This window comes from Mastigoproctus giganteus, chromosome 8 (genome assembly GCF_048544385.1).
Source record: "Mastigoproctus giganteus isolate SK-2022 chromosome 8, ASM4854438v1, whole genome shotgun sequence".
NCBI classification, from domain to species: domain Eukaryota; kingdom Metazoa; phylum Arthropoda; class Arachnida; order Uropygi; family Thelyphonidae; genus Mastigoproctus; species Mastigoproctus giganteus.
In genome coordinates, this window is record NC_143582.1 from 219,449,366 (window position 1) to 219,477,084 (window position 27,719).

The 27,719-nt window shown below is 40.5% G+C and overlaps 1 protein-coding gene across 1 annotated transcript in view; it reads right to left on the minus strand.

Moving 5' to 3' along the window:
* The window catches only part of LOC150082306 (arylsulfatase B-like), a 59,730-nt gene that overhangs the window by 14,306 nt on the left and 17,705 nt on the right, over positions 1-27,719 (minus strand). The window contains exons 8-13 of the mRNA XM_090380483.1: positions 24,269-24,370; positions 23,993-24,056; positions 20,699-20,796; positions 12,812-12,948; positions 11,910-11,968; positions 1,150-1,264 (exon numbers count right to left, since the gene is read on the minus strand). Of these exons, the coding sequence (XP_090236609.1) occupies positions 1,150-1,264; positions 11,910-11,968; positions 12,812-12,948; positions 20,699-20,796; positions 23,993-24,056; positions 24,269-24,370 (575 nt within the window). The remainder of the gene's footprint in view (positions 1-1,149; positions 1,265-11,909; positions 11,969-12,811; positions 12,949-20,698; positions 20,797-23,992; positions 24,057-24,268; positions 24,371-27,719) is intronic.

Below are 27,719 nucleotides of genomic sequence, written 5' to 3' on the forward strand. Positions count from 1 at the left end.
AAGAAACTGAATTGAAGCAGTTGCTCTTGACAGCCCTACTGGGGTAGGGCTCTCATGCTACAAATTAATGTAGCATAGTTTGTATAATCACCGTCCTCCCCGCATCGGGTGGGAAAAACCTAAGTTCGAATCCCGTCAATAACGCGAGGAATTTCTATAGACCTTTTTCACAACATAGCTGAGTAGCCGGTCTGAGGCGAGGGAAGCATGGGTTTTTCTCCCGAAAACTTGGATTTATATAGCTTTTGACCGCGTTTGGCATAAAGATCTTTTAAACAAGCTTCCATTTTGGGGATCTCCGCCTGTTTTTTGTAATTTGGTAGCCAATTTTCTCTCTGAGAGCTCACTGCAGGTAATGTTAGATGGCTGTCTGTCTCCTAACTTCTCAATTAATGTTGGTGAACCTGGTTCAGTTCTTTTTTCCCACTCTTTTCTCTTCTATATTAATAACCTTACGCTGACTGGAAATCATATCCATTGGTCTACTGATAATAGTATACTACGTTCCATACGTTTGAGAAACCTTCCCTTCACAGAGAGATACAACTTCTGGAATATTGACCATCTATTCCTTAAATACCATCTCCAGATAATTCTCCAAATGTGGCCAAGAAAAAGGTTCACTTAATCCTAAAACGAAATCCTATCTTATTTCTTGAAAAAAAGTCTATTGGTCCAATTCTCGTTTTCAATGGCACTTAGATTTGTAGACAAAATCACATATCAATACTAGGGACAATAGTGACTTTTAATATCTCTTGAAATAAGCACATATTAATAAATACTGCACCAAAAACCTGGGGTTTCTCTTTTGGCTCTCGAAATATTGTTCCCAGCTCTGGGGTGATGCATGCCTTTTTATAGATACTTTCATGGGAACTGCAATATCTTCCAAACCAGTTTGACACATGCGCGAAGCAGTGAGCAATCCATTCACTGTCCAACTCCAAACTCACAAGACGAATTTTTTTCGCGAAAATTAATATCTACAACAATTCAAATCTAATGTCAAGAAGTGTCTTCTATATCCTCAACTTTCAATCCAAAAAGTTTGGGGTTTCTTAAAAAAAAAAAAAAAAGAAATGAAACTCCAAAATTAACAAATATTTTAGCTAAAAAGAATGCAAAAAAGAGGCTGAGTTAACTTACCTATATGCAGCTCTTGGAGGGAAAACATCATATATGTTGTATACAACGTCATGTCTAATCGGCTCACCGTTATTATTAATTACATTCCATTGACTTACTCCATCGATATCTAGAGCTGAAAAAAATGCATCGTCAATAATGGGTGTAACTCCTTTTTGTCAAGAGAATTCATATATCAATGTGTCCATGGCAGAGGGTGAGGAGCATTGGCAAAGAGCCAAATACATAACGGGAAAGCGCTTGACAACTGGATATTTTTAACAGCGATGTATAATCTAAGTAGAACTGAAGAATGTGCTTGATTTCGAATCACGTATTTGCAATATTCATTAGGAGGTTGGTAAACTGGCGTTCACCATCATCAATTATCTTCAGTTTTCGTACAAATTAATATATGTCGAGTGTTTAGGTTGTTTCGTTCAGAGTTTTGACATTAGTAAGCAACTGAGAATAACATTTTTTGAGACTCATGAGAAATGTAAGACAATTCTGTTAACTGAAGTTAATAAAAGAACTCGTCGACATTGGACAACGTGTCCTTGGAACCTTTTTCTATATAAGGTTGCAATAAATTATAAATAGATTAGAGTATAATAGAAATCTTGAATATCTAGAAATCGATAGTCTTGATTTAGTTCAAATCACAGACTAGATATTTCCTGGCCATCTTGATAACGCGATCAAGATATAATGACCAAAAATACTTTTTTAAATGGAGCACTGCAATGCAAAATTAAATAATGGGAACAACAAACCTTTATAGACATTTGACGTGTGCGTTGGGTTTTGAAGCCACGTTGGCTATATTGCAGGGCTCGGCAACCTTTTTGAGTGAAGAGCCATTTTTGATCTAATAAAAAAAAAAAAGAGAGAATCTGAAGAACCGCACTTCAGCTCAAGCTAAGAGGGGAGGGGTTGGGGAGTTTTTTAAGAAATGGAATAGAGTGGGAAGGTGTTTTATTAAAAAAATATATATTTTGAAATATTATTTATTAATAATATTTCTAATTAATGAGACTTTTGCTGCTGAACTTCTCGAGCGAGTCTCTCATCAGGGAAGTATGCTGTAATTTTGATCTTTAAGCATGCTGAGAGACTTGCATTGTTCAAACGGTTTCTTGATATATTTTTAATATAGTTCAGGTTCCAAAATATTTTCCCTCACCAAAAACCGGGAGAAGTCCAAACGCAAATATTTTCAAATTTATGTACGTGTCCAGTAAGCTACTTCACGCATCGAACACAATTTGGTCTTGCTTTTTCAACTCTTTTCAACAATTTTAACTCTTTTCAACAACTCTTCTTCAACAATTTGGTCTTGCTTTTTCAACTCATCTATCTGCATCCATTTAAGTAAAATTGCAAGGGCAGCGTTTTGCCTCGCCAAATCCCCAATTTCAGTTTTAAGGCATTTCAGTCTTGCACTCCACATGTCCTTGACTACGCCATATCCAAAAATTTCATTACTTCATACAGCATGTCCCATCCACTTTTTCTTACTATTGAATACACCATGAATTGATAAACTAATAGAGTAAATTTGTCTGCGAAAAGACGTAAACCTCCCAAACACTTCCCAATTCATTTCACAAATATACGTGGTCTCAATTCTAATCTCAACGATGTCCAGTTCCACTTGCAGTCTGCCAAACCCCATGTACTTTTTCTGACAGAATCACAGTTATCGGTTGATTCAACTACTGCTCATCTCAGATGCCCAAATTATTCACTGTATGATTCCTTTCTCCTCAAAGGTGGTACTTGCGCATATGTCCGTTCTGATATTCCCTGTCAGAGACTTGGCAATTTGGAATCTCCTCTCTTCGATCTTCTCTGGCTTAAAATCTCTCTACCTCATTGTGTCAAATTCATCTGCTGTCTCCACCGTTTTCTCTTCTTACATTGTCGAAATATACACCAATGAGCCAAAATATTATGACCACCTGCCTAATATGACGTAGATCCTCCACATGCAACCAAAACAGCTCGTACCCGGCGAGGCATGGACGCTACAAAGTTTTTAAACGTGTCTTGTGGTATCTGGTACCAACATGTAACCAGCAGCTCCTTTAACTCCTGTAAGGTTCATGGTGGAGACGCCGCAGATTGGAGTTCTGTTCCAACAGAAACCACAGTACTCGATGGGATTGATGTCTGGGGAATTTGGAGGCCAGGCCAATACCTAAAAAAACAAAAAAAAACAAAACAAAACTATTATATTTAGGACACCCGAATAATTAAATTTATCTGCCATTCTGTCTTATGTCTGTTGATTGCGTGTGTTCTATGGTCGATTTGTCAGTTTGCTGGACGAAAAACCCCAGATTCTGGGCAATATCTGGAAGTCTTCCTCATTTTCCGCGAACCAGTCTTGAACAATCCGGGCAGTGTGACATGGCGCATTATCCTGCTGAAAGACGGCACCGCCAGAGGGGAAGACCGTTGCCATGAAACATCACACGTGTAAAGTGTAAAGTGTCAAACGGCACCAGGGGTTTCCCCTATCTCTGCGTAGCTTTCATTGTGGGTGTGACAGTTCACTGTTAAGGCCAGAGATTTAAAGGTGTGTGGGCTATGTATATGTGTAGTGTTGTGTACCATTTAGCTTTTGGGCCCCTATTAGGACCCACCGTTGCCCACACTTAGCCTCATGGAGGCAGACCAGGTACCTAGAAGCTCTATATATTTTAATCTGGCAGGCCCTGCCACCTAGTTTCCTGAGATTTAAGTGGCTAGGGCTTATGTGAAAAAAAAAAAAAAAAAAAAAAAGTAGTTGGGGTGAGCGCTACGATTGGAAAAACCAAATGGATTATAAACGATGTAATTTGGACGTGATTAAACTTTGGAACTTGTGTGGGGCGTACGCTAGTGTATAAGTAGAGTAGGGGAGGAAGACCGAAGACTCGGGGGTGATAGGTAGAAATATGAGGACAATAGAGAAGGCGACCCCGATATGGTCAGTGAGGCTGGCTCAGGCCCCACCAGGAGGAAAGAGGGGGAGGCAGGGAGAGGAAAGAGAACAGTCTTCTCTCCCCACCAGGGAACAGGAGTGAAGGCACCATGCAAGGGAGCATGGAGCAGATTGTCCATATGGTGTGCCAGGGGCAAACTGCCTCATGTCATCATCAGTTGGTTAACATCTGGTCCTGGTAGATGTCAAGGTCCGTGATGAGGCCAATGTCACATTGGTTCGAGTTCATCAGTGTCACGTCCGACTGTGCTGTCCATCTGCCGTCCGTCATGCTCCAGTAGTTTCTATCATATCGTTCGTGATCTTGAGCACCTATTAGTGTCAAGTCTGGTAGTATTGTCATACATAGGGCTTATGTCCATTCCAGTGAACTTGTCACATTTATGTGGGTATGTCAGTGGCGTTTCACGACACTAAGTGTCCTCCACCTCGTGAAGAGCTCCTGGGCGAAGTCGGAGAATGCCAAATATTCCTCCCTTGTGTCTAGCAATTGGTGTTCTTGTCCTTTGGGTAAGTAGGTCAGTTGTGTTATCAGGATGATGCGGAGGTCGTCATAGAGCTGGCAGTCATATATGAGGTGCTGCCAGCTCTCCAGACCTCCACAAAAGCAGGAAAGGTCCTCTTCTAGCCCAAGGAGGGACAGTTTGGCATTGATTGCTCCGTGCCCTATTAAAAGATATGTTGGCTGAAGTCCCGGTGAGAACCAGCTCGGTGCCTTGGGGAAGATATGCCGACGTCGGGCACAAATTTCCTAGTAATTTCTCCAGTGTGGGAGTGATTCCATCGTTCTTGCCACACTTGCACCAGGTAAGCTTGGAGCCTTCTCTTTTCTGCAGCGCGATCATTTGCTGGGTCCGTAGAGTAACTGAGGCAGGTTTTACTGGTACCCTTGGTGTAGGAGTCTCCTGTGCACTCTTTCCAAATCCACTGCGCGGTAGCACAGTGGTATCGTCACCGTCCTCACCACACCGGGTGGAAAAGGCCCGTCTTCGCATCCCGTCGATAACGCGAGGAACTTTAATGGGCTTTTTTCAATCCACGGCTGAGTTAGTCGGTTTCAGGCGTAGATAGCAAGGTTTTTCTCCCCAGAAATTGGCGTTTTTTCGTCCAGCAAAACAGGCAAATCGACCATAGAACACACGCAATTTACAGACACAAATACGAGTTAATGTATTCAGTTACGGGCAACCCCAAAATAATAATTTGATTTTTTTTTAATCTCCAAATACAGAGGGAGGATACCTGCAAGGATCTGCAGGGCATGTGTGCTTACCGTGCCGCATGCACGGGTGATGGTGAGGAGAATTGTTCTTTGAGTGGAGTCAATAATTCTTTTGTTGGTACCAGATGTGGTGTTGTTGTACCACACCCCCAGGGTCATAGGTGATTATGGGTGTGAAAACTGCTTTCTGAAAAAGAGGGAGCATTCGCCGGCCCAGTCCCGTCTGGCCACTCTGGAAATAACTGCAGTGTAAGCTCTAATTTTAATCCTTGTATATTTGAGGTGGTCTTGGAAGGAGAAGTTCTGATCCAGTATGACTCCTAGGTACTTGAGCTGCTTGGTGAATTTTATTGTTGCTTGGTTGATTTTTATCTGGGGAGGTCGCCGAATGTCTAGCTTTCCATTCAGCAGGATTGAGTTGGTTTTTGCCCGGGAAATATTTAGTTGATTCTTTTTTGCCCATTCTTGCAGTGTTCAGGGCTTGGTTGGCTACGTTTTACGGGCTCTGGAATTTGCAGCCACAGTGAGTATGAGGTCATCGGCAAAAGCTTGGGATCGTACTTCACTGAGGTCCAGGGCCAGTAAAGCATTCAGCACCACATTCCACAATAGCGAGCCCAGGACCGAACCCTGTGAACAACCCCTGCAGATGGTCCTAGTGAGTGCCTGGAAAGGAGCATTGACGGCGATTGCTCTGTCAGTAAGGTAGTTCTTGACTGTGTGGTAGAGAATTTCCGGGAACCCAGCGGTCCGGAGCATCGCCAGGACACTCGGCAAAGTCTACAGAGATCACTAGAAGGTACTTCTTGTCACATCCATTGGCTAGATTCAGCAAATGCTGGAGGGGGTCCACGGCAGAGGATCCCGTCTTGAAATCAAATTGGTTAGGCGAAGCAAGGCCTGCCGCATTGTAATGCTGTTAGAGTCGGTAGTACAGTAGGCGCTCGAAGAGCTTGCTGACCACTGAAAGCAAGGCTATTGGACGATATGAGTCGGGGAGATCTGGGGGGGGGGTTTAATAGATTCTTCAGGATAAGTTTAAAATGTGCCGTTTTCCAAAGCAATGGGAAGCAACTGGTCTGAAGGCAGGTGTTGAATAAGTTAAGGAGTAGATCGGGAGCGATCTCCACTGTCTTTTTCACTATTTCGGGTTCGAGTAGGTCTGGTCCTGGGCATTTGTTCCCTTTAATGTGTGCTGCAGCATCGATGAGTTCCTCCCTGCTGAAGGGCAGTTCAATTGTCTTGGTTCGGTAGTGCTCATTTTCTTGGCATATAAGCAGTTGCTGACTGGTTGTTGGGTCCGCTTCCAGCTCAAAGACTGTGTTTAGGATGTTGATTACTAAGTGCTCCCAGGTTGTTATCAGATCTCCATTTAGTAGCCATGTTGGCTTCGCCCCTGGGGAGTTTGTTAGTGGCGATTTTGTACACCATCCTCAGGGATCGTTGTTGCCCATTGTCGAGACCATTTGTTCCCAAGACTACTGTTTACTTTTACGGATTTGCGCCGTATATGCATTCCTGGCTTCCCTATATTGCTGGCGGAGGGCCTCGACTTCCACAGCTGGACAGGTTCTTCTGGCCACTGAAAGGCTTTCCTCGCGTTTGGATTTCTTTTCTCAGCCGTTATAGGTTCCGCTTCTACAGAGGGAATCGCTCTCGGGGTTGGATTCCGCCTAGGTATGGCGAGGTCGCTGGCTTTCATGATCAGTGCAGTTGTCTTCATTTGGAACTGGTTGAGGTCCTCAGTGGTTTGAAGTTCCTCTTGGTACCCCTGCACTGCAGCAGTCAGGGTGGTTTGAAAGAGTTCCCAGTTGGCTTTCTTGATAGAGTATCTGTGCAGCATTTGTCTAGGTGTAGGTGTGCTGTTGAGTGAACGGGTAAGCTGGAATGTCAGGGCTCGATGATCGGAGGCGGTCCAAGCATCCTGGACCCTCCATCCAGTTATTTTATTTGCTATATTTCTGGTGGCCAGAGACATCGATGGTTGCCTCCCACAGCGTGTTGCAGAATGCCGACAGGTTGTTGGGGAGGGTTAGGACTGTGAGTGGGGAATTTGCCAGGAACTCCTCCAACTTCTGGCAATTCCGGGTTCCCAGAAGCTGTGCGGCTGTGCCACACTGGTGATCTGCAATTAACGTCCACTCCAATGATTATTTTGGCACTTGGAAGAGCGTCCAGAACAGAGTGGAGGTACCGAACCGCAAATGTGATGTCCTCTCTTGGGCGGCAATATAAGGCCACCACGTAGAAGTCTCTCAGGGCGGTGATGAAATGGGCGCATGCAGCCCATGCTGTGCACAGGTGTGTTACTGTTGTTACTGTAATGTCTGGGTTTCTCACCACAACAGCAGCCCAGGGGGTGTCATTTTCTTCCTTGATAATTTTATAGGTTAGTGTGTATCGTCTAACCGCCCTCATATGTGTGAATGGTTCTTGCAGAATTAGCACATCAATATTTTTTTCCTCTGCTTTCAGTCTGACCTGATCGACCACTGCCTTGGCTCTCTGAGCATGGATTTGTAAGAATCTAACCTCGTTGGTGTTGAACTTCTTAAGGCGCGTCCCCATAGTGTAGCCTTGCTTGGCACAAACTCTTCGCTTTAAGGTACACCGGGCATTTGGCATCTCTAATCGAGTGCGTGGGGTCCATTTTTTGACTCTTACAGTTGGCGCAGATCGGTTGGGTATTTTTGTTAGGGTACATGCTGTAGTTGTGACCCTTTTTTGAACAGTGGCCGCACGTTGGCACAGTCTGGGTCAGGTGTGGGTCGTGTGACCAAATTTACAGCACCTGAAACACTTGAGTACAGACATGTGCTCCAGGAAGCAGTGGCTGCCACAGTTAACAAATGTTCTAACTTGGCCGTTTAACACTTGCCATGCCTCTGGTGCTAATTCTATTACCCAGTTATTATGACTTTCACTTTAGTCATGGTGGTATATTTGGGTGTGAGTAAGGTGTATGCATCCTGATCCTGAATATGATTTTTTAAAGTTCCTCTGGTAGACTTCTTCGACCAGTTGTTCTGGAGTGAGGTCCTTGTTTAGGTTAAAGATGATTATTGAGGGCCCCTTCCGCTTGGGGGCAGTCGCTGTAAGTCCCAGTTCGGATATTTTAGGATTGCTTATAATTTTCTGCGCTTCTTCTTTGGTTTCAGTCTCGAATATTATGCCTACATTCCTGATCTTTCGGACTGAATTTATTCTGGTAGTTTTAAACTCTTCACCCAATTTATTCATTAATTTGGGTTTTAGCTCTTTACTTGATTTGGCTTAATCATGGATACCGAAACAAAGAGACATTAATAGAATACAAGCTGCAGAAATGAAATTTTTAAGATATGTTAAAGGATGTACAAAATTAGATAAAATACCAAACGTAAATATTAGAAAGGAATTAAAGATTTACTCAATTAATGGCAAAATTATAGAATATAGACAAAGATGGAAAGAACATGTAGAAAGAATGGAAGATAATAAATTCCCTAAATTAGCTTATACATATAGAAAAAAAGGAAAAAGAGACAGAGGAAGACCAAAGAAAAGATGGGCAGACCTCTTCGAAATCGGAACAGACGGATCGCCTAATCCATGAAGGAAGATAAGATAAGAGTTGATTTGTTGTTGTCCGTGGATGTTGGTATCAGAACAACCAGATTGGGTTGTGTCAGTAATGTTTTCCTTTTGGTAGCAGGTGCAATTTCTTTCTTGTTCCGTGCAGCATCAGGTGCAGTCCTTAACGCTTGTGCATATGGGAGAGCACACTGTAGCATTTGGCTTGCTCCTGCAGACTGGAAGGCCTCAAGCTTCGTTTTGGCCCGCTCGCAGTCAAGGTGTGTCTGTTGCAGGATTGTCTCGAATTTCGTCCAAATAGTCACAATTTTACCACGAAGTCCCGTCGTAATCCTATTGCTCGATTCCTTGAGGAGATCTTCCAGAGCAGTTCTGAGGATCAGCGTTTGTTCGAGCACTGTTCCTTGTGGGAGTGAGGTCCAGTGGTTTCAGATTTCGTCCTGCTTGATCTCTTCGCCAGGGTCCGCTTGGTAGGCAGAGAGCACATGGGTTTCTTTTTCCTCCTGCTGGCTTTTCGTTTCCCTATCCTTTTTTTAGCAGTTCCTTTTCTGTTTTTCCACTTAATCATGGGGACCGTTTTCGCGTCCTCCAGCTCATCGTATTGATCTGTGCAGTGAAGAAGTTTAGAGGTAGCTGCCGAGTTTTGAAAACTCAAGTTGTCAGTGTTGTTTTTAATTTCTAAAGGCATTTTGCACAAAAGTCGGATTATCGAAGAATTTCGAATAACCGGGTGCAGCATATGCTGTAGAGAATTGCTGTCAAAAGGATGTCATATGAAGGTAACTACTTAATGTTCAAGCATAACACAACAATCAACTCCAAAAACTGCTGTTAAAGGAAGACCTGCAACTAGATGGAAGGTTGTAATCAGTGAAATTTTGGGCGTGACATTTTGCGATACCGCTAGTATAGCACATGATCGATGCAGTTGGAGGAATTTGTTGGTGGCCACAACAGCTCCTCATGGAACTATGTGACTGGAAGAAGAAGACTTAATATTCAGGGCCATAACTAATCTTAAATAAGCACAATCAATTCACTATAAAAAAAAACAGTTCAAGCAATCAAATTAATAAATGTTAGTCACTGCTAGAGTGAAGGAAACTGTTCCCGAGAAATGCATAACAAGAAGGACGCTACGATTGACAAAATAAACTGTGGTGTTCCGGTAATCGCCTTCCAAACTGAAGGTCACCACGACCCCAGGTAAAGCTATTAACAGGGAGCTAGGATGACACCTTAACGCCCGCAAAAATAGTAGTGTTTGACCTTGTGTTTCCCAGCCACCGACTATAAAGCCTTTACAGCTAAGAACTTTGACCTTGTGTCACACAGCAGCCGACAGTATCTTAACGCATATATATATCCATAGAAAAATTTTCAAATAAAGATTACCTGATGACGATCTGCATAATGTAAGTTGAAGGACGAGACGAACTTCCGATAAGGCATCTATTAGTATGAATTTAGATTTAATAAGCAAGAAGAAACTATATAAATTTTTAAAAACTTGAAGAGCATACAAATCACTTGTCCACACACTACACGTGCACTTGGTACATCTGACGTTTAGGTAGGTGGTAGACGTCAGAGTTCCCGGCACATGGATGACTGGACCCAGGGTATCCCAGCAGAACATCTCTCAAAGCATGACACTGGCGCCACGGGCTTGTTTTCGTCCGACGGTGCATCAAGGAGCCAACGCTTCCCCAGGTAAACGACACACACTTACCCAGCCATCCATATGGTGCAACAGGAAACATGATTCATCGGACCAGACGACCTTCTTCCAATCACTCAAGGTCCAGTTTCGATGCTCGCGTGCCAATTGTAGGTGCTGTCGTCGTGAACTGTGGTTAGCATGGGCACTCGGAGAAGTCTGAGGCTACGCAGCGCCATTTTCAGCAGGGTTCGATGTATTGGGTGTTGTGACACATTACTCCTGTCACCAGCATTCCACTTACCAGTGAGTTGCGCCCCAGTCTTCCTTCTGTTGCCACGTAACATCCGGGAGAGCCTTCGCTCATCTCGAGCATCGATGAGCCATGGTCGTCCAACACCTCGCCGGCGGTTCGTCGGTTTCCCCTCCTCGGACCACTTTCGGTAGATACTAACCACGGCTGACCGTGAGCATCCCACCAGCCGTGCCGTTTCGTATATGCTCTGACCCATTCGTCTGGCCATTACAATTTGGCCTTTGTCAAACTCGCTTAAGCCTTTCCCATCTGAAGAACAAGAGTAACACTGATTAACGGCGCTCAGTATCAAGTGTTTTTTATACCGTGTCCCCACCCGCGCACGCGCCATAGTTCACCTGTAGTTGCTTCGATTTGCATAACGGCTCGATGGTCATAATGTTTTGGCTCATCGGTGTAAGTATCTAACAAGGCAGTTATAATATACAAGAACTTGTACTTGCGACTATGCAGGGCAGAACGATTATGCAAATAAGACGCGAACGGGCGTCAGTTACAGGTTAAGACAATTTAGGGAGGCCGTTCCAAATCTGTACCACTTATAGAGGCTTCTTGCCCTTTTGAAGCATCATAAGTACACCTGTAGAGCTCCATTAATTAAATAAATATATGAATAAGTAAATATCAAAGGCAAAATATTAGAATTGTATAGATACAATTTACCGGGCCAAAAATAGTTCGATTTATTTTAATATTTTAATGCTTTTCTTCTGTAAATAAATAAGAGTACGAAAATCCAAAACGTAGGTACAAAAATCTAAACTAAAGTTGTAGAAGTTAAATTTTGATTTCTCCCAGTAGTGTTGATAATATAATATAATATAAAAAACAATTTCCATATCAACCACTTGAATCAAAAACAAAACCTTTCTAGTTGCAGACATTGATAAATAAATTCTCTGTGAACAGCATCAAGTTTCAGCGTTTTTATTTACAATATTAATTTTTATATTATTACTTAACTTTATTTTACATTTTTGCATTATTAATTTAATTTTTTCTAGTAGAATGGACTTACGTGATTGTGAACCAGCGACCTCTAGTAGTGTTGGAAACCAATCCACAGCGTGGATTAATCTACAATAAAATAAATGAATCTTTATCTATTAACCACTTTTATTACAATCTGAATCTTTATCTATTTCAATAAAAAATATAAAATAAAAGAATTTTACATTAAAAATTAATAAAATAAATGAAAAGTATTAAAAATACAATTATTTCAAAGAAATAATAAGTATAAAACAAATACTAAATATATAATATTACAAAAGAAATATGAAATTAAATAACTAAATAAAATAGCAAGTGCTTCAATTTAGAATTATGGCAGCTTTTGCTTTTCTATTTGGTTAATTATTTCTTACAAGGTTTAAAACATTAACTATAAATACACTACCTAGACACTAATTAAAACCGTGTGAACGGACTATTGCCCAAATCAGTTCACCAGCTATGGAAAAAGAACAGGATCTTGCTGATTTCCAAAGAGGTATCATTTTATTGCAATTAAAAATTGTCTTTTAAATCCTTGAAGGTGTTGTCAAGCCCAGATCTCAAAATAAGATGTTTCATCATTTTGATGAAATGAAACAAAATGGACGCCCCAGTCGTCCATTTTGTTTTATAAAGAAAAGAAAAGAAAACAAAGTTTATTGAATAGCGTTACAAATTGTAGGAGTGACTTAGCAATTATTTCTATTTATAACTATTCATTTTCTTTTATTTAAAATCTACATATTTACAAACTGATATTTTCACTTTTTTACATTTGCACAAAACATCTCATTTCTATTTAACATCAAAAATTAACTGACCAAAAAAAAAAAGAACGCAGCTATGTGTTATGAATATATTTATATATATATAAATATGAGTATATTTAATATAAATGAAATATAAAAATTCTTTGCTTCTTACTTATTATTAACGTAGCCTTTGTTTTTTAATATATTCCCGTGAACGAATGCCACACCTCTGGTTCCTCCTTCCCATAGAGTTCCTTTATTTCCCTTCAGAGGCCAATTACTTCCTCCGGCTCTAGTTTGACCACCGTTCTGTTCAGAAAAGAAATCATGTAATACTGTAAAATAAAGAGAGTATACGATAAAAAATGCAAAATCTAATAATAATAATTTGGTGTACGTAACATCCTTTAAAACTTAACATATAATTGCCAGGAAAAAGTCTTTCGACTGTTTCATATTAAGCAATAGTTTGTCACATATCTATTAACACAGAATGTGTTAATAGATGTGTGCCCTTGAGTCCTTTGATCTCAAGGACCTATGATTCGCCCTTGAGGCCTTTAGCTCGTCTTTTCAAAAGTCCATTCGCATGGACATCCTACAAAGAAGTGTGCTTTCGGGGCTTCTTTTCGTTACTACACTAACTTCGTTTCTCAATGATAAACCAGATTTCCTCTTTGCACTGTCAATCCTAGAGACAACCTCCAACAAACAATCTAAGATATCAACAGTGACAGCACACAACAAAATCTTCAGATGTTATCACTATCATTCAACCCTCAAAAGTTTTCATAGTCTGTCTTCTTTTTCACCCTGAAAAAGAAGTCATCTACTATTAAACCCATGATCTTTAATACCTGTTGTGCCCTACAAAAAGAATCTTGGTATAATTTTGAACAGTAAACTTCAGTTTCACCAATACTCTGCTACATTGCACAGCAAATTCGCAAGGCTTCTTTGCAAAGCAAAATCTGATCTTTTGCACACTTTAATCATAAGGTCTCATGAGCCTATGCGTTCTCCATAGGGTAGCTTGCACTACTCTTTAGTACAGAAATCTGGACTTCAGCCACTCTGACTTCATTTTGTCCTGTAGTCAGCCCAATACTGGCTCTTAAATGGCTGCTGTTCGAACATGGATTCCAGCCGACGATACGTACTTCTGATATGATAAAAGTTAGCCGCATTTGTCTGACATTCACCCAAATGGACTTTTGCCCCAATATTCTGGGTTATTACTAGTGGATGATCCCTCAGCCATGACTCAGAGCCAAGCCAGATTTATTATTTGAGATCGCCTAGAATTTGGTCGCAGGATCCCCCTAGTACCAATGTGAAATGGGTCATGTTATCTGATTGGGACTTCCTAAAATTTTGTACTGATGATTAAATTTATTTTTAAACTATTTTTAAGACTATTTAAAATAGTATTTCAATTGTCATCGAATCATGCATTACATCATGATATATTAGCAGATGTTAACTGGATAATTCTAATTTCTGGAGAAGATAACGCTCTCCAGAAATTAGAATTGTCTAATTAACAGCTTCCCATTACAAAATGGTTATTTTTAACAACTTTATTCGAAACTGCATAGAAAATCTAGTTCAATTTATGGTGAGAAGGGAAAGAAAAAATTAATTCACATTACTTTGTAAGACATGAAAAATTAACTTCGTGCTTTTATTTTTGCATGAGATTTTTAATGTTAACAAATTTACATTAAGCTACAACAAAATTAAACGCTGGCTAACTTTAATTTAGACAATATATTTTTCAACTCTCAACAAGCATGTAGCATGGACTGTCTACGCGTGATGTTACTGTTCTATCTCATAATGATAATTAGATATTCTCCCAGTAGGGATGGTGTCGAGGGATACCGAAGTAAGTTCTTGCATTATTAATATCGTACGTCAAGAGTGACTAATAACATGAGCTGACTCTGCAATTATACCATGAGCACAGATGCAGTATTAGTAACCTTTTACTCGTACACAATCTAAACATCTGCTTGAAGCCTATTTCCGCATAAAACAAAAAAAAAATCCAGCTAACCCAATTTTTCAACAATCTCTCTCTCTCTTTCTCCCACTCCATGATAATAGCGTGCAATGCAACCAATTAATTAAATCTAGTTACAAAAATCGACTCATTTTTACGATTCTACCATCATCTTTTTTATTTGAATTCCAGGAAATTATGGAGAATGACCAATGGAAGGTATTGGATTAATTTAATGGTAGTATTAGAATTCAGAACAGGATAAATTCGTGAAACGAAAAGAAATGGATTTATTTTTCTGATTCACTGCCAATATGAAAAAAAAGCTGTTTATTATTCTTCTTATTATTATTATCGTTTAAGAAGCCCCTGTGGTGATAGCATAATGACTACTATAACTGTACAAATCGGGTGGAAAAGGACGAAAAAGAATTTCTAAAAAGCCAGCCAAAATTGAATATTTCTCATAATGGGCTTGTTTTTGGCTCTGGCCGAATTAGTCGGCTAGGGCTGCATGCTTTGTTCCCCCTTAAATTTGTCTTTCATCATTAAAAAGAAAAAAGCTATCAGAAAATATATACAGGGTACATGTCATATTTTGGGAAGGAATAAAATAAAAGCTCAAATAAGTGGCCCCAGTTAAAGAAAAATTCTATCTCACCTAACTGATCATCTGTGCTTTAAGTAGTGAAATAGCATACTTCTCTACTATAAAAATGGGATAAAGTCAATCGGGATAAAACGAATATACTCATAAATCAAGACGTGGTCTAAATGGTTCGATAAAATCATTTAAGAATGATTTAATGAATTTTGTCATAGATTTACTGATTTTTTTTTGTCATCGTATTTTCTATTAGCACAGCAGTTATAATCACCAGATGGAAAAGGTCCTGGTTTGAATCCCGTAAATGATGAGAGTAACTTTTGTGGGCTTTTGAAACTCCATGAATGCATTAGCATTAGTATTAGTAGAGGCACATGATGCAAGGAAGCAAGCTTATCAGCATCAGCCAAAAGAAAAAAGAAAAAAAAAACCCTTCCCATTTCACTGATCCATTCATTCCAAATGTTTGTCTAGTTCTACGTTGAATTTATTTAAGCTATCAACTGCCACAACAACAGACGGAAGTTTGTTCCAGCAATCAACTACCCTCTGGCTAAAGGCAAAATTCCGCACATCTGTCCTACAACTGTCTTTCCCCAGTTTGAATCTAAGTCCCCTCAGGTTTGTGATCTGAGCAAGAGGAAGAATCCTATCAGCATTGAGCCTGCTCAATCCATTCAAGGCCTTAAACACCTCAATCAGATCGCCTCGCAGATGACTAGACGAGTTAGTTGATCTCAGGCGTGGACAGCAAGGTTTTTCCTCCAGAAACTCGTCTTTTTCGTCCAACAGAACAGGAAGATATAAAAAAATCTCAGCAGTTATTGTAAAAGTCAACAACCGAGGCCACCTGTGCAAAAACCACGAAAAGCCAACAGATGAAATGTAGAATTCTCGATGTCTCGACCAGACATCCGGTAACCTAGGAGTGTGTACCACCAGGTGAGCAAGCGCTTATTCGAACCGTTTATTTCTGTGTTTATACAGCTATCCAGGTGGTACACGCGAAGAATTTCTTAGTTGCAAATAACAAAAATTGACTTACAAGCTAAAAGGGTTCTGATCCCGGGTCGACATCATGAAGAAACGCAAGACACGAAAAAGTTGCAAAAAGTAGAGCTCTTGGTGCTGCATGAAGTGAATATGCGAAGTAAATCTAATGATATGACTAGTGACTCATACAGCTTAGACTCAATAGGAGATGGACCACAGCAGCAGCGTTTCCAAAAATCGAATTGTGCAAAATAATCAAGTAATTCGAAGAAAAGGTGTTTTGTCTGTGGCTCCCGCCAGAGGATGCTGCCCAATTGCGACAGTTTTTACGAAATTGCCATAGATGTGACAGAATGGTGCCACTCGTTGTGCGAACATCCTTTGTAAAAAGGATAGGTGGAATAGGACCAGGGTATGTCTGCCAGGGGCAAAGGTTGATGACGTTGTAGAACGGATATCATCTTTTAAGGGCACAAAAGGTGATATAGTTGTACACGTTGGCACTAATGATATTAAGAGTAGGAGACCGGCGGAATTACTTAGCAAGTACAGGTCACTGTTGAAAAAAAGCCGTGAATTAGGGTTGAACTTGAAAGTGTCTGCAATTCTGCCCAGACACGATAGGAGGGAGTATATGATGAGAGCCTTGTCGATCAATTCGGCCCTGGAGGGATTGTGCAAGGCTCAAGGGGTAGAATTTTTTTCAGCCTGGACTGTACTTGTTAACAGGAGAGATTGCTTCTACAGGGATGGGATACACTTAAATAGAAAGGGTGCAAGAATTTTTGCTGATGCTGTCGAGGCAGTGTTAGGTGGGTCGGAAAACTGCTAGTTGGGGGGGATACAAGGACTAATAGATTAACAGTAGCCAGTGGCAGAGGTGGAAGTGATTCTTGCACTGCTTCTATTAGAATGAGCAGAAGTCTGAAAAACAGGATGCAGGATATTTCAGAGACTGCTGGTAGTCATTGCGGTACAAGTAAACACATGGGTTGTGTTAGGGTAGCTAAGAATAGAAACAGGTGCATGTATACCTGCGTGTACACCAATGCTAGGAGTTTGGTAAATAAATTTGATGAATTTGAGGTATTGCTCAAAACATCAAAGGCAGATATTGTTGGGATATCAGAGACGTGGTGTCACACAGATATAAGTAATGCGGAACTGGAATTTGGGGAATACAATGTGTATAGAAAGGATAGACAGGACAGGAGGGGAGGAGGGGTTATGCTATTAATTAAGAAACACATAAAGTCCAAGGAAGTGAAGCCAGTCGACATCGATGGACAGGGCAGCGTCGAGTCAGTTTGGTGTGACATAAGCATAGGGAAATCAAAATTGAGAGTAGGAGTGTGCTATAGGCCTAATGATTCTGATGAGTATAATAAGATATTGTACAGGGAAATAGAGTGGGCCAGTAAATCAGAGAGTCTTATGATGGGGGACTTTAATTTCCCAGATATTGACTGGAATTTGTGGGTTGGTCACTCGCACACTAGCAAGGCTTTTGTGGATTTATTGGATGATTGTTTTCTACATCAGCATGTTCGTGAGGCAACGAGAGGGAGCAATACTCTTGATCTGATTATCAGTAGTGATTCCTCATGCATTAAGAACCTGCAGATAAATGAACCACTAGGTGGCAGTGATCACAGTGTGTTGAAGTGGGATTTGCTCAAGGAGGTAACTACCATCAGAGGTAAAGGGAGGGGTTTTTGTTTTCGTAAAGGCGACTATGATGGTCTGAGACAGTATTTAAATTCTATACAGTGGGACCAACTGATGATGTTACCAACAGCAAACTCAAAATGGGAAGCATTCAAGGAACTAATCTTGGAGGCTACCAGGCTTTACATACCAACTAAGAAATATTGTTCAAGGTTTAGGCCTAAATGGTTGTCAGATGAACTAATGAGACATGTGGCAGAGAAGAAAAATGCATGGGATACATACAAATTAATGGGTGACATGGAAGCCTATGATAGATATAAGTTGGTCTGTAACCAAGTCACAAAGGAAATTAGGCAGGCAAAGGCAGACTATGAAAAATCCTTGGCAAAGGATGCAAAGAAAAACAGAAAAGAGTTCTTTACATACTTGAACTCGAAAAGGAAAGGGATGAATCAGATTGGTCCACTGGATATTGATGGTTCAACAGTTGAGGATCCTGCTCAGGTGGCTAACAATCTAAACGAGTATTTTGCATCTACATTCACGCATGAGGAGTTATTCAGGAAGGAGAATGATGTAGGTAAAGTAAACATTGGCAGTGAGCTGGATGATTTTGTAATAACTGAGAGGAAAGTGGAGGAGAGATTGTTGGGGATAAACATAAAAAAGGCACCTGGGGTGGATGGGATCTATCCAGTTATATTAAAGGAGGCAGCAAAGGAAGTAAGCAAACCCTTAGCCATAATTATGAGAGCTTCCTTGGACTCAGGGGAGGTACCTATGGACTGGAGATGTGCAAATGTGACCCCAATTCACAAAGGAAGTTCAAAGGCTGACACAAGTAATTATAGACCTGTTAGTTTAACTTCTGTTCCAGGTAAATTAATGGAGGCACTGGTTAAAGAAGCACTGCAGGATCATCTAGACAAGAATTCAGTTATAGCTCAGACACAGCATGGTTTTGTTAAGGGCAGGTCTTGCCTGACCAATTTGATTGGATACTATGATGTAGTCACAAAAGAACTGGATGCAGGGAATAACTTTGATATTATATATTTGGATCTTAGAAAGGCTTTTGATACTGTTGCACATGGAAGACTGCTGCACAAATTGGAGCAGTGTGGCATTGGAGGCAAATTGCTGCTATGGATAAGGGGATGGTTGAGTGGCAGAAGACAGAGAGTGGTAATCAATGGACACTGCTCATCGTGGACTAATGTTATTAGTGGAGTTCCTCAAGGTTCAGTGTTGGGTCCGTTGTTGTTTTCGGTGTTTATGAATGATATTGATGATGGGATATCAAGTTTAATGTCCAAGTTTGCAGATGATACAAAGGTTGGCAGGGTCGTTAAGGACAATACTGACGCTATGCTGCTGCAACAGGATCTGGACAGGTTGAACAGATGGGCTGAGAGGTGGCAAATGAGGTTTAACATCGACAAATGTAAAGTGCTGCATATGGGAAACAGTAACCCCAGAGCAACGTATCAACTCTGCGGTACTACACTGACAGTGGTGGAGAATGAAAAGGACCTGGGGGTAATTGTGCAGGCAGATATGAAGTTCTCTGAGCAGTGCAGACGAGCTGCAAGAGTAGCTCATGGTGTCTTGTCAATGATATACAGGAATTTTTCTAGCAGGGATAAGGAGGTGATTATTCCCTTGTATAAGGCAATGGTAAGGCCACATCTTGAGTACTGTATACAGGTCTGGAGGCCTCATTTCAAGAAGGATGTAGAGCTGCTGGAACGGGTACAGAGAAGGGCAACAAGATTAGTAAATGGAACAAAGGGTTGCTCTTACGAAGAAAGGCTTAAGTTTTGCAAATTACAGAGTCTGGAGACTAGGCACCGGCGAGGTGATCTGATAGAGGTGTATAAGGCTTTGAATGGTTTGAGCATGCTCAATGCCAATGGGATTCTTCATCTTTCTCAGAATAATCACCTCAGAGGGCATAAATTCAAATTGAGGAAGGACGGATGTCGGATAGATGTGCGGAAATTTGCCTTTGGCCAGCGGGTGGTTGGTTGGTGGAACCGACTTCCATCACTGGTTGTTGAAGTTGATAGCCTAAACAAATTTAAAGCTCAACTGGACAGGTATTTCGAACGAACGGAGGGGTGAAATGGGAGTGGGTTTTTTTTTTTTTTTTTTTTTTGGCTGAAGCTGAATAAGCTTGCTTTCTTGCATCATATGCCTCTGCTAATGCTAATGCTAATGCTAATGCTAACAGCCACTCTCTATATAAATTTGGGCCACATCGTACAATGACTACACCACTTCTTGGCATTTTGTCAACATTTGACTCCTTCTTTAAATCTTAATCAGCGATGTCGGGAATTTGTCAAGGACAGGGTTTAATTGAGGCAATATTCGATCTTTGGTTAACCCTAAGGAACGCATCACAACGCATGTTGCCAACAATTTCCGTGACATTCTTTGAGCAACAGTTTACCACCCTGTACCATAGTTTTCAGCACATTTGAAATAAAGGAAGCAGATTTTATCTTCTCAATCTTAACTTTACTGTACTTTAAACTGATCAAGTAAATTGGGTTATGTTATTACATGCAGTGTAAAACAAATCTGGTGTCACTTTTCAGAATTTCTTTTGCTTTTCCTTTCTAGACATTGTCTGTTCCACATTTCGCTGTGTAATTCATGGTTTATTACCCATTGACATCCAACTTGATCTTTGTTTACTCGTATAAATCAAGGAAAAAACTTATCATGTGTATAAACAAGTAACAGGTCGATTGCTTGCACAAAGTTACATTACTTACATCAGTTGTAAAGATAAGAAGGGTGTTTTCCCAGAAACGATATCCTTTGAGTGCTGCAACTACAGCACCTATGGCGTCGTCCATGGCAGTTACCATTCCTTAAGAAAAAAATAAATGCAATGAATTTATTTTTTCTAAGAAACACATCTTAGAAAGAAATGATGAAATGCTGTATTGCATTTCATTTTTAAAAGATTTTATTGCTAAAAATGCGATTGATGCCAAGAGATAATTCAACGATTGGTATGCAAATGGGCTTCTTAGTCGACCGGTTATAGAGAACATGGCGACCTTTCCAATTTTCAGAACGGTGTTATTGTTGGAGCATTTAGCAGGAGCCACAACTGAGAAAACGAAGGAAGTCACTGATATGTTGAAAGTAAATATCTTAAAGTACACAACGAATAGAAGATGAAAGGAGAATGTAGCTCTACAAGGAAGAAATGCTGCAGAAAGTCGATACTTCAAAGAACGAGACCGCAGGAAAATAAAAAACGAATTGCACATCAGAATAAAAGGTCCAGTGTGCAGCAGCAAATCATTGAAAAATTAAATTTAGGCAAAGACAGAAAGATTTATTTCCAACCGAACTATGCAGCGAGAGTTGAAAAATCTGGGATTTTGTAGCCGTGTACCTATAGAAATGTGACTTCTTTCCATAAAAAAATGATTCAACTGGAGTGGTGGTGCCAACACCAAGGATGTACTAATGAATAATGTAAAAAGATCATGTAATATAAATCGAGACGTCTCATTTACACGTTTTTGCATCAATGGTACCGGGAAATTGTGTCATGAATCTCATGAAGACATTCATCAAGACTGTCTCGTGTCCCCCACTCAAGCGGCTGGAAGTGGTATCATGGTATGGGTATGTTCTTGGTATGGACTGAGTCCGCTCATGTCGTTAGAAGGTACAATTTGCACTACAAATGCTTCAATTTTACACGTATTGTGATGAATTCTTTCATGACGACAACCCAAACTATGCATCGTGCAAAAATTTTATCTGAACGTTTTGAGGAACATTTTCAAGATGTCAGACATCTACTCTGGCCATATAATTCTGTATATCTGAATAAAATTGAGAATATCAGGGATATTTTGGAAAAGAACTCCAGGGGCTCACATCTGGTGAGTACGGGCTTGGCACACCCTGGGTCCAGAGCTGGATATTATCATTCTTCTCTTTCTTGGTGATTCCTTTCTACTTCTTCTTCTTCTTCTTATTCTTCTTCTCTCTCTCTCTCTTTCTCTCTCTCTCTCTCTCTTAGGGTAACTTGGAAATTTTTTTGGCTGGTGCAGCATAAGCCTCAGGCTTCCTTGCACCATACGGCTAATAATAATAAGGGGAATTCGGCTTTGCAGTTCTCTATTGACCGCAATTAGCAGCTGACACATATATGGAAGAATAATCAAAGCTGCAGCTAGACTCCCTCACATCCGGCTGTTATAATAGTTTCATATTTCAACTAATTTTCAGATTAACCATTTGGCCGGTTCGTCGTCCTGAAGGCAAATTTTGTTCTGTTTTAAGCATGAGAGAGAGATAAAAAAAAATCAAATTATTATATTAGAGTCACCTGAATGATTACATCTACCCATATATGTTTTATGTCTGTAAATTGCGTGTGTTATCTGGTCGATTTGCCTGTTTTTCTGGACGAAAAATCTCCAGTTACTGTGGTGAAAAACCTTGCGATCTACGCCTGAAACCGACTAACTCAGCCACGGAGTGAAAAAAAGACCATTAAAGTTCCTCACGTCATTGACGGGATTCGAACCAGGGCCTTTTCCACCCGGTGTGGGGAGGGCGGTGACGATATCACTGTGCTACCGCGCAGACAGAGAGAGAGAGAGAGAGAGAGAGAGAGAGAGAGAGAGAGAGAGAGAGAGAGAGAGAGAGAGAGAGAGAGAGGATTCAATGTGAGCAATGCAAGCAGGCTACCAGGACAGCCCATGAGGATTTGTCTTTAATATAAAGGAACTTCGCCAGCAGGGATAAGGAGGTTATTATCTCCTTTTACAAGGTAATGGTTGAGCTAGATCTCGAGTACTGCATATAGGTCTGGCGGCCTCATTTTGGGAAGGACCTAAATCTGCTGGAACGGTGCAGAGAAAGGGAAAGAGATTTCTGAAGGGAACAAATTCCCCCTTGGTGATCTCACCAAGAAAGGCTTCAGTTCTGCAAATTGCAGTGTCTGGAGATTAGCCACCTGCAAGATGATCTGATTAAGGTATTTTAGACTTCTAGTGCATTGAACAAGCTCAATATTAATGGTATTTTTCCTCTTGCTCAGACTGCACACGTGTGAAAGCATAAATTCAAATTGAATGGTTGTACGATTGATGTGGGGCAGTTTGCCTTCAGCCAGCGGGTGGTTGATTTTTGCAACAAACTTCCATCTGTTGTTGTGGAAGTGGGTATTTTTAAGAAATTGGGGGGAAAACTAGACAAATTATTGGAGGGGATGGACAGGTGATGTGGAATATTAATATACATCGCTTATATTTATTACCTTTAGCGCGAGGGTGTTAAGTGCACATACTTTGGGTGACCGGGATTCAAGCCCGTTATTGCTAAATACGGTGAACTCTACCTTGTGAACTTCTCTGACCGTGTGGTCGTCGCGGTGTATAAACAGAAAATTTATTTATTTTATTTTTATCGTGTATTTCTACATCAAAAGTTCCCCTAAAGGTTAAGGTTACGAAATCCGTTACTGGTTGGATAAAATAATGGTAAAAATATCACGTCCTGCATGACATTATAGTGGTTCCACCTGAAGATACTCTATTTTGAGTTCAAATCCGGTGGGAGAGTGAAAGAATTCATGAAGACAACTTCAGTCGGGGAGTCTGAACAATCAGATGGAGAAAGAGTTCGGCTTCGCTGCCCAGCAGAACATGCACGTACCGCGGTTAAGCCCTCGCTGAAATTTAGACAGTTGGTTCCTAGGCGACATCTAGGAGTGTGTGGAGTGAAAAGCTCGGTATAACTCACTGGGGGACCCTACTCCCTCTGTCTGAAATCGGAATAACAACAGCATCTATTGAAAAGGATTTCAATAATTCCTTCAATCATCGAAGGGAATCGAACTTAGGCTTCTCCAACAGTGGCAGATAGCAATGTCACTCGTTTAAAATAAAGTAATAAGATAAACAAAAAAAGAAGAAAACTATAAGGATCGTTTATGGATTCTCTCTGAATGTAATGTTTATATATCATTATTCACAGTAATGAACAAAATAAAAAAAATAGATACATAAATACTTGCTATTGGGCCTAATTACCACTATATTTTCTTCGGACTTCATCCTCGACGTTGCTATACATATTTTCATACTTTCTTGTTATCTGCAAAGAAAAATAAGATAACCAGAAACATAGGTTACATTTTATAAAAACATTTTTATCAAAAACTGTAAGTCGCATCGAAAAATAGTTTTTTGCTGAGTAATCAGTATATGTAGGATTTGTTCTTAAACTATTTCTCTTAAAAGGATTTGTTTTTAACTTCCTTACCATTTTAAATTAACATTTAAATTAAGAATAGCAAGAGTACTTACCTGAATTGGACTGTGCACGGACTGAAAGGACAAATAGAGAAAAAGGGGTGTATTCGGTTCCATTGTAGCAAGCACGTGTTTAACAGCCTTCACAAAAACTCTCTGAAAGAAAGAAATAAAACAATCATATCAGAGAGAGAGCAGTAATCTTCAGTCTATTGAAATATGTTTCTCCACTGATGGTATGCAGACATTGTCAGTTGAGAAACTTCAGCCGGGCCTACAAAAAAAGAAAGAAAAATAAAACTTTTCTTTATTAATTGTCGATACATCGATATTACGCGCACCATTAACTGTAAATAATATAATTAAATATGATACTTTCCAGGTGACAAAATTGTAGTTTATTGGAAGAGTAAAGCAAGAAGAATGTTATAAATTTTCGAACCCTGTTCAGTACCCTATTGGTCCTTGACGTTGTCACAGACATTCTCTCAGATATGCCAGACAAGCTGTACTTACTACCTGGGAGTCTAAAACGCTGATGGAACTGATATTCGGGTGACACAAGTCAAGTGGACCCAATTTTGGCGAAGTCCTAACGGTCTGTGACAGCCAAATCTTCTGCTTGCACCTTCACGATGGTGGGACTGTTAGTAATCCTGGGTATAACCTCCATGCACAAGCGCACTGTGGGTGATCACCTAGGTGTGAACCAACATAAGCAGGGGTCGAGGTGTGGTGACCACACCACATGGAGGAATGCCGCCCCTCTGTGTTACCAGGAAGTTCTAGGTGGTAGATGACTCTCATCAACCGGTGCAATACCACCACTTTGCTTATTGGAGGCTTGAAGTGGTGTGACCTATGTTTAGTCTCCAGAGCTAAGTTCTGGTCAACCCTTTTTTGCTTTTCGCAGATAAGCTTAGTAATAGAGTAAGATTATCTGCGAAAAGATCTGAACCACCTCCCAAACACTTGCTAATCCATTTCACAAATATATGTGGTCTCAATTCTGATCTCAACGATGTCCATTTCCACTTGCAGTCTGCCAAACCCCATGTACCTTTTCTGACAGAATCTCAGTTTTCGTTTGATTCAACTACTGCTCATCTCAGATGCCCAAATTATTCGCTGTATGATTCCTTTCGCATCAAAGGTGGTACTTGTGCATATGTCCATTCTGATACAGTATTCCCTGTCAGAGACTTGGCAATTTGAAATCTCCTCTCTTTGATCTTCTCTGGCTTAAAATCTCTCTACTTCATTGTGTCAAATTCATCTGTTGTCTCTACCATTCTCCCAACTCCACTAATCACTTGGAGCTCTTTGACTTCCTCTCTTTGCAACTTGACTTTCTCCATTCCAACTTTCCTAACAGTGAGGTAATTTTCCTTGGTGATTTTAATGTTCACAACTCCAGCTGGCTTCCGTTTTCTAGTCACACCGACCCAGTTGGTCGAGATGCTGAGGCTTTTGCAATTACTAATGACCTTGCACAGATTGTTCATTTACCTACAAGAATACAGGACAATCCTAACCATACAGCCAACACACTTGATCTTTTTCTCACAAACAACCCTTCTAAGTACATGATCAAAGTGAGAGGTCCTTCAGGCACTTCAGATCACAACTTGGTGATTGTCTCTTCTCCAATGGAGCCTTCATCTCATGGCTATTCCCAACCTCGTGTTGTTTGGCATTACAAGAATGCAAAATGGGATGACCTGCGAGATTTCTTTTCTTCTTTTCTTTGGTCGGATTACTGTTTCAAAACTTCTGATGTCAACGTTTGTTGAGATCGTGTCAGTGAAATTATCCTTGCAGGGTCTCACTAGGGGCCCGGCGGCTAACAGGCCGGATGAACAATGGGCCCAATAAACTACCCAGTACATATCCCACACACTTTTAAATCTCTGGCTTGTCCGATACAGAGAACATACGCGGAGATGGGAGAAAAATCCAGGTGCCGTCAGATCCCGAACATACCTAATATATAATATCCTTGCAGGAATGGAATCCTTTATCCCACACTCTACTTTAAAATCTCGTCCTTTATCTAAACCTTGGTTTTCCAATAAATGTGCTGAGGCCGTTCAAGAGAAGAACGTTGCATATCGTAATTGTCTTGGTTCTAATTCTTCAGTTTCATCTTCTGCCTACACCATAGCTCGCAACAATCGTAAAGCAGTTATTAATCAGTCCAAACTAGAGTTTGAACAGGCTAAGAGTAGAAAACTTGCTTCTTGCCCTAATGGTAGCCGAGCATTCTGTTCGCTTGCCAAAGTTATTGGCCGCAACTTTTGCCCATCTCTGCTCCCACCTCTGTTTAAACAAGATGGTTCTGTTGTCACTTCAGCCAAGGATAAAGCTGACCTGCTAGCATCCCATTTTTCTTTCAACTCATGTATTACGAATCTTGGTAAAATACCTCCCACCATTCCCAACACGCTCCATTCAATGCCTCCTGTGGTCTTCCGTCAAAAGGATGTCAGAAGGATTTTGACAAATATTGATGCTAAGAAAACTCCAGGTCCCGATGGTATTTCTCCACTTGTTCTCAAAACCTGTGTGCTCCTGAACTTACTCCTGTTCTTTGCCGCCTTTTTTCACTTTCTTATTCAAAAGGTGATTTTCCTTCTGCTTGAAAATTTGGTCATATCCAGCCAATTCCTAAAAAGGGTGATAAATCCCTCCCATCCAATTATCGTCCAATTGCAATTATTTCTACTCTTTCTAAAGTAATGGAGAAATCAATTAACCGGCAACTCTTAAACTACCTAGAAACCTTCCGTGTGATCAACGATCGCCAGTATGAATTCCGTCAGTGTCGATCCACTGGTGATATTCTGGCTTATGTTACCCATTTATGGACTAATTCAATGGGAAGGTTCGATGAAACACAAATAGTTGCTCTTGACAACTCAAAGGCTTTTGATCGTGTTTGGCATAAAGGTCTTCTAAACAAGCTTCCACCTTATGGTTTGTCAACTATTTTTTGTAATTGGCTATCCAGTTTTCTCTCTCATGGCTGACTGAGGGTGATGGTAAATGGCTCTCTGTCTTCTAACTTCTCCACTAATGCCGGTGTCCCCCAAGCTTCAGTTCTTTCCCCACTCTTTTCCTCTTGTATATTAATGACCTTCTTCCATTGACTGGAAATCCTATCCATAGTTTTGCCGATGATAGCACATTGCATTCCACTTTCCATTTCCTGCTCAATCAACTACAATTTCCCAAAAATCTGCTACCAATTCCTTAAATGCCGATCTTCAGGTAATTCTCCAGTGGGGCAAAGACAACTTAGTTGATTTCAACCCTTCTAAAACTCAGACTTGTTTTATATCTCGCAAAAAGGATTCTTCTGCTCCTATGCTTACCTTTAGTGACACTCCGATTTCCAGGCAAAATGATATATCTCTTTTGGGGATTACCTCCAACCCAAGCACTGTATCAAGTACTATAGGTTCTAATACCTCTCGTGTTTGGGGTTCACATAAAAAAAAAAAAA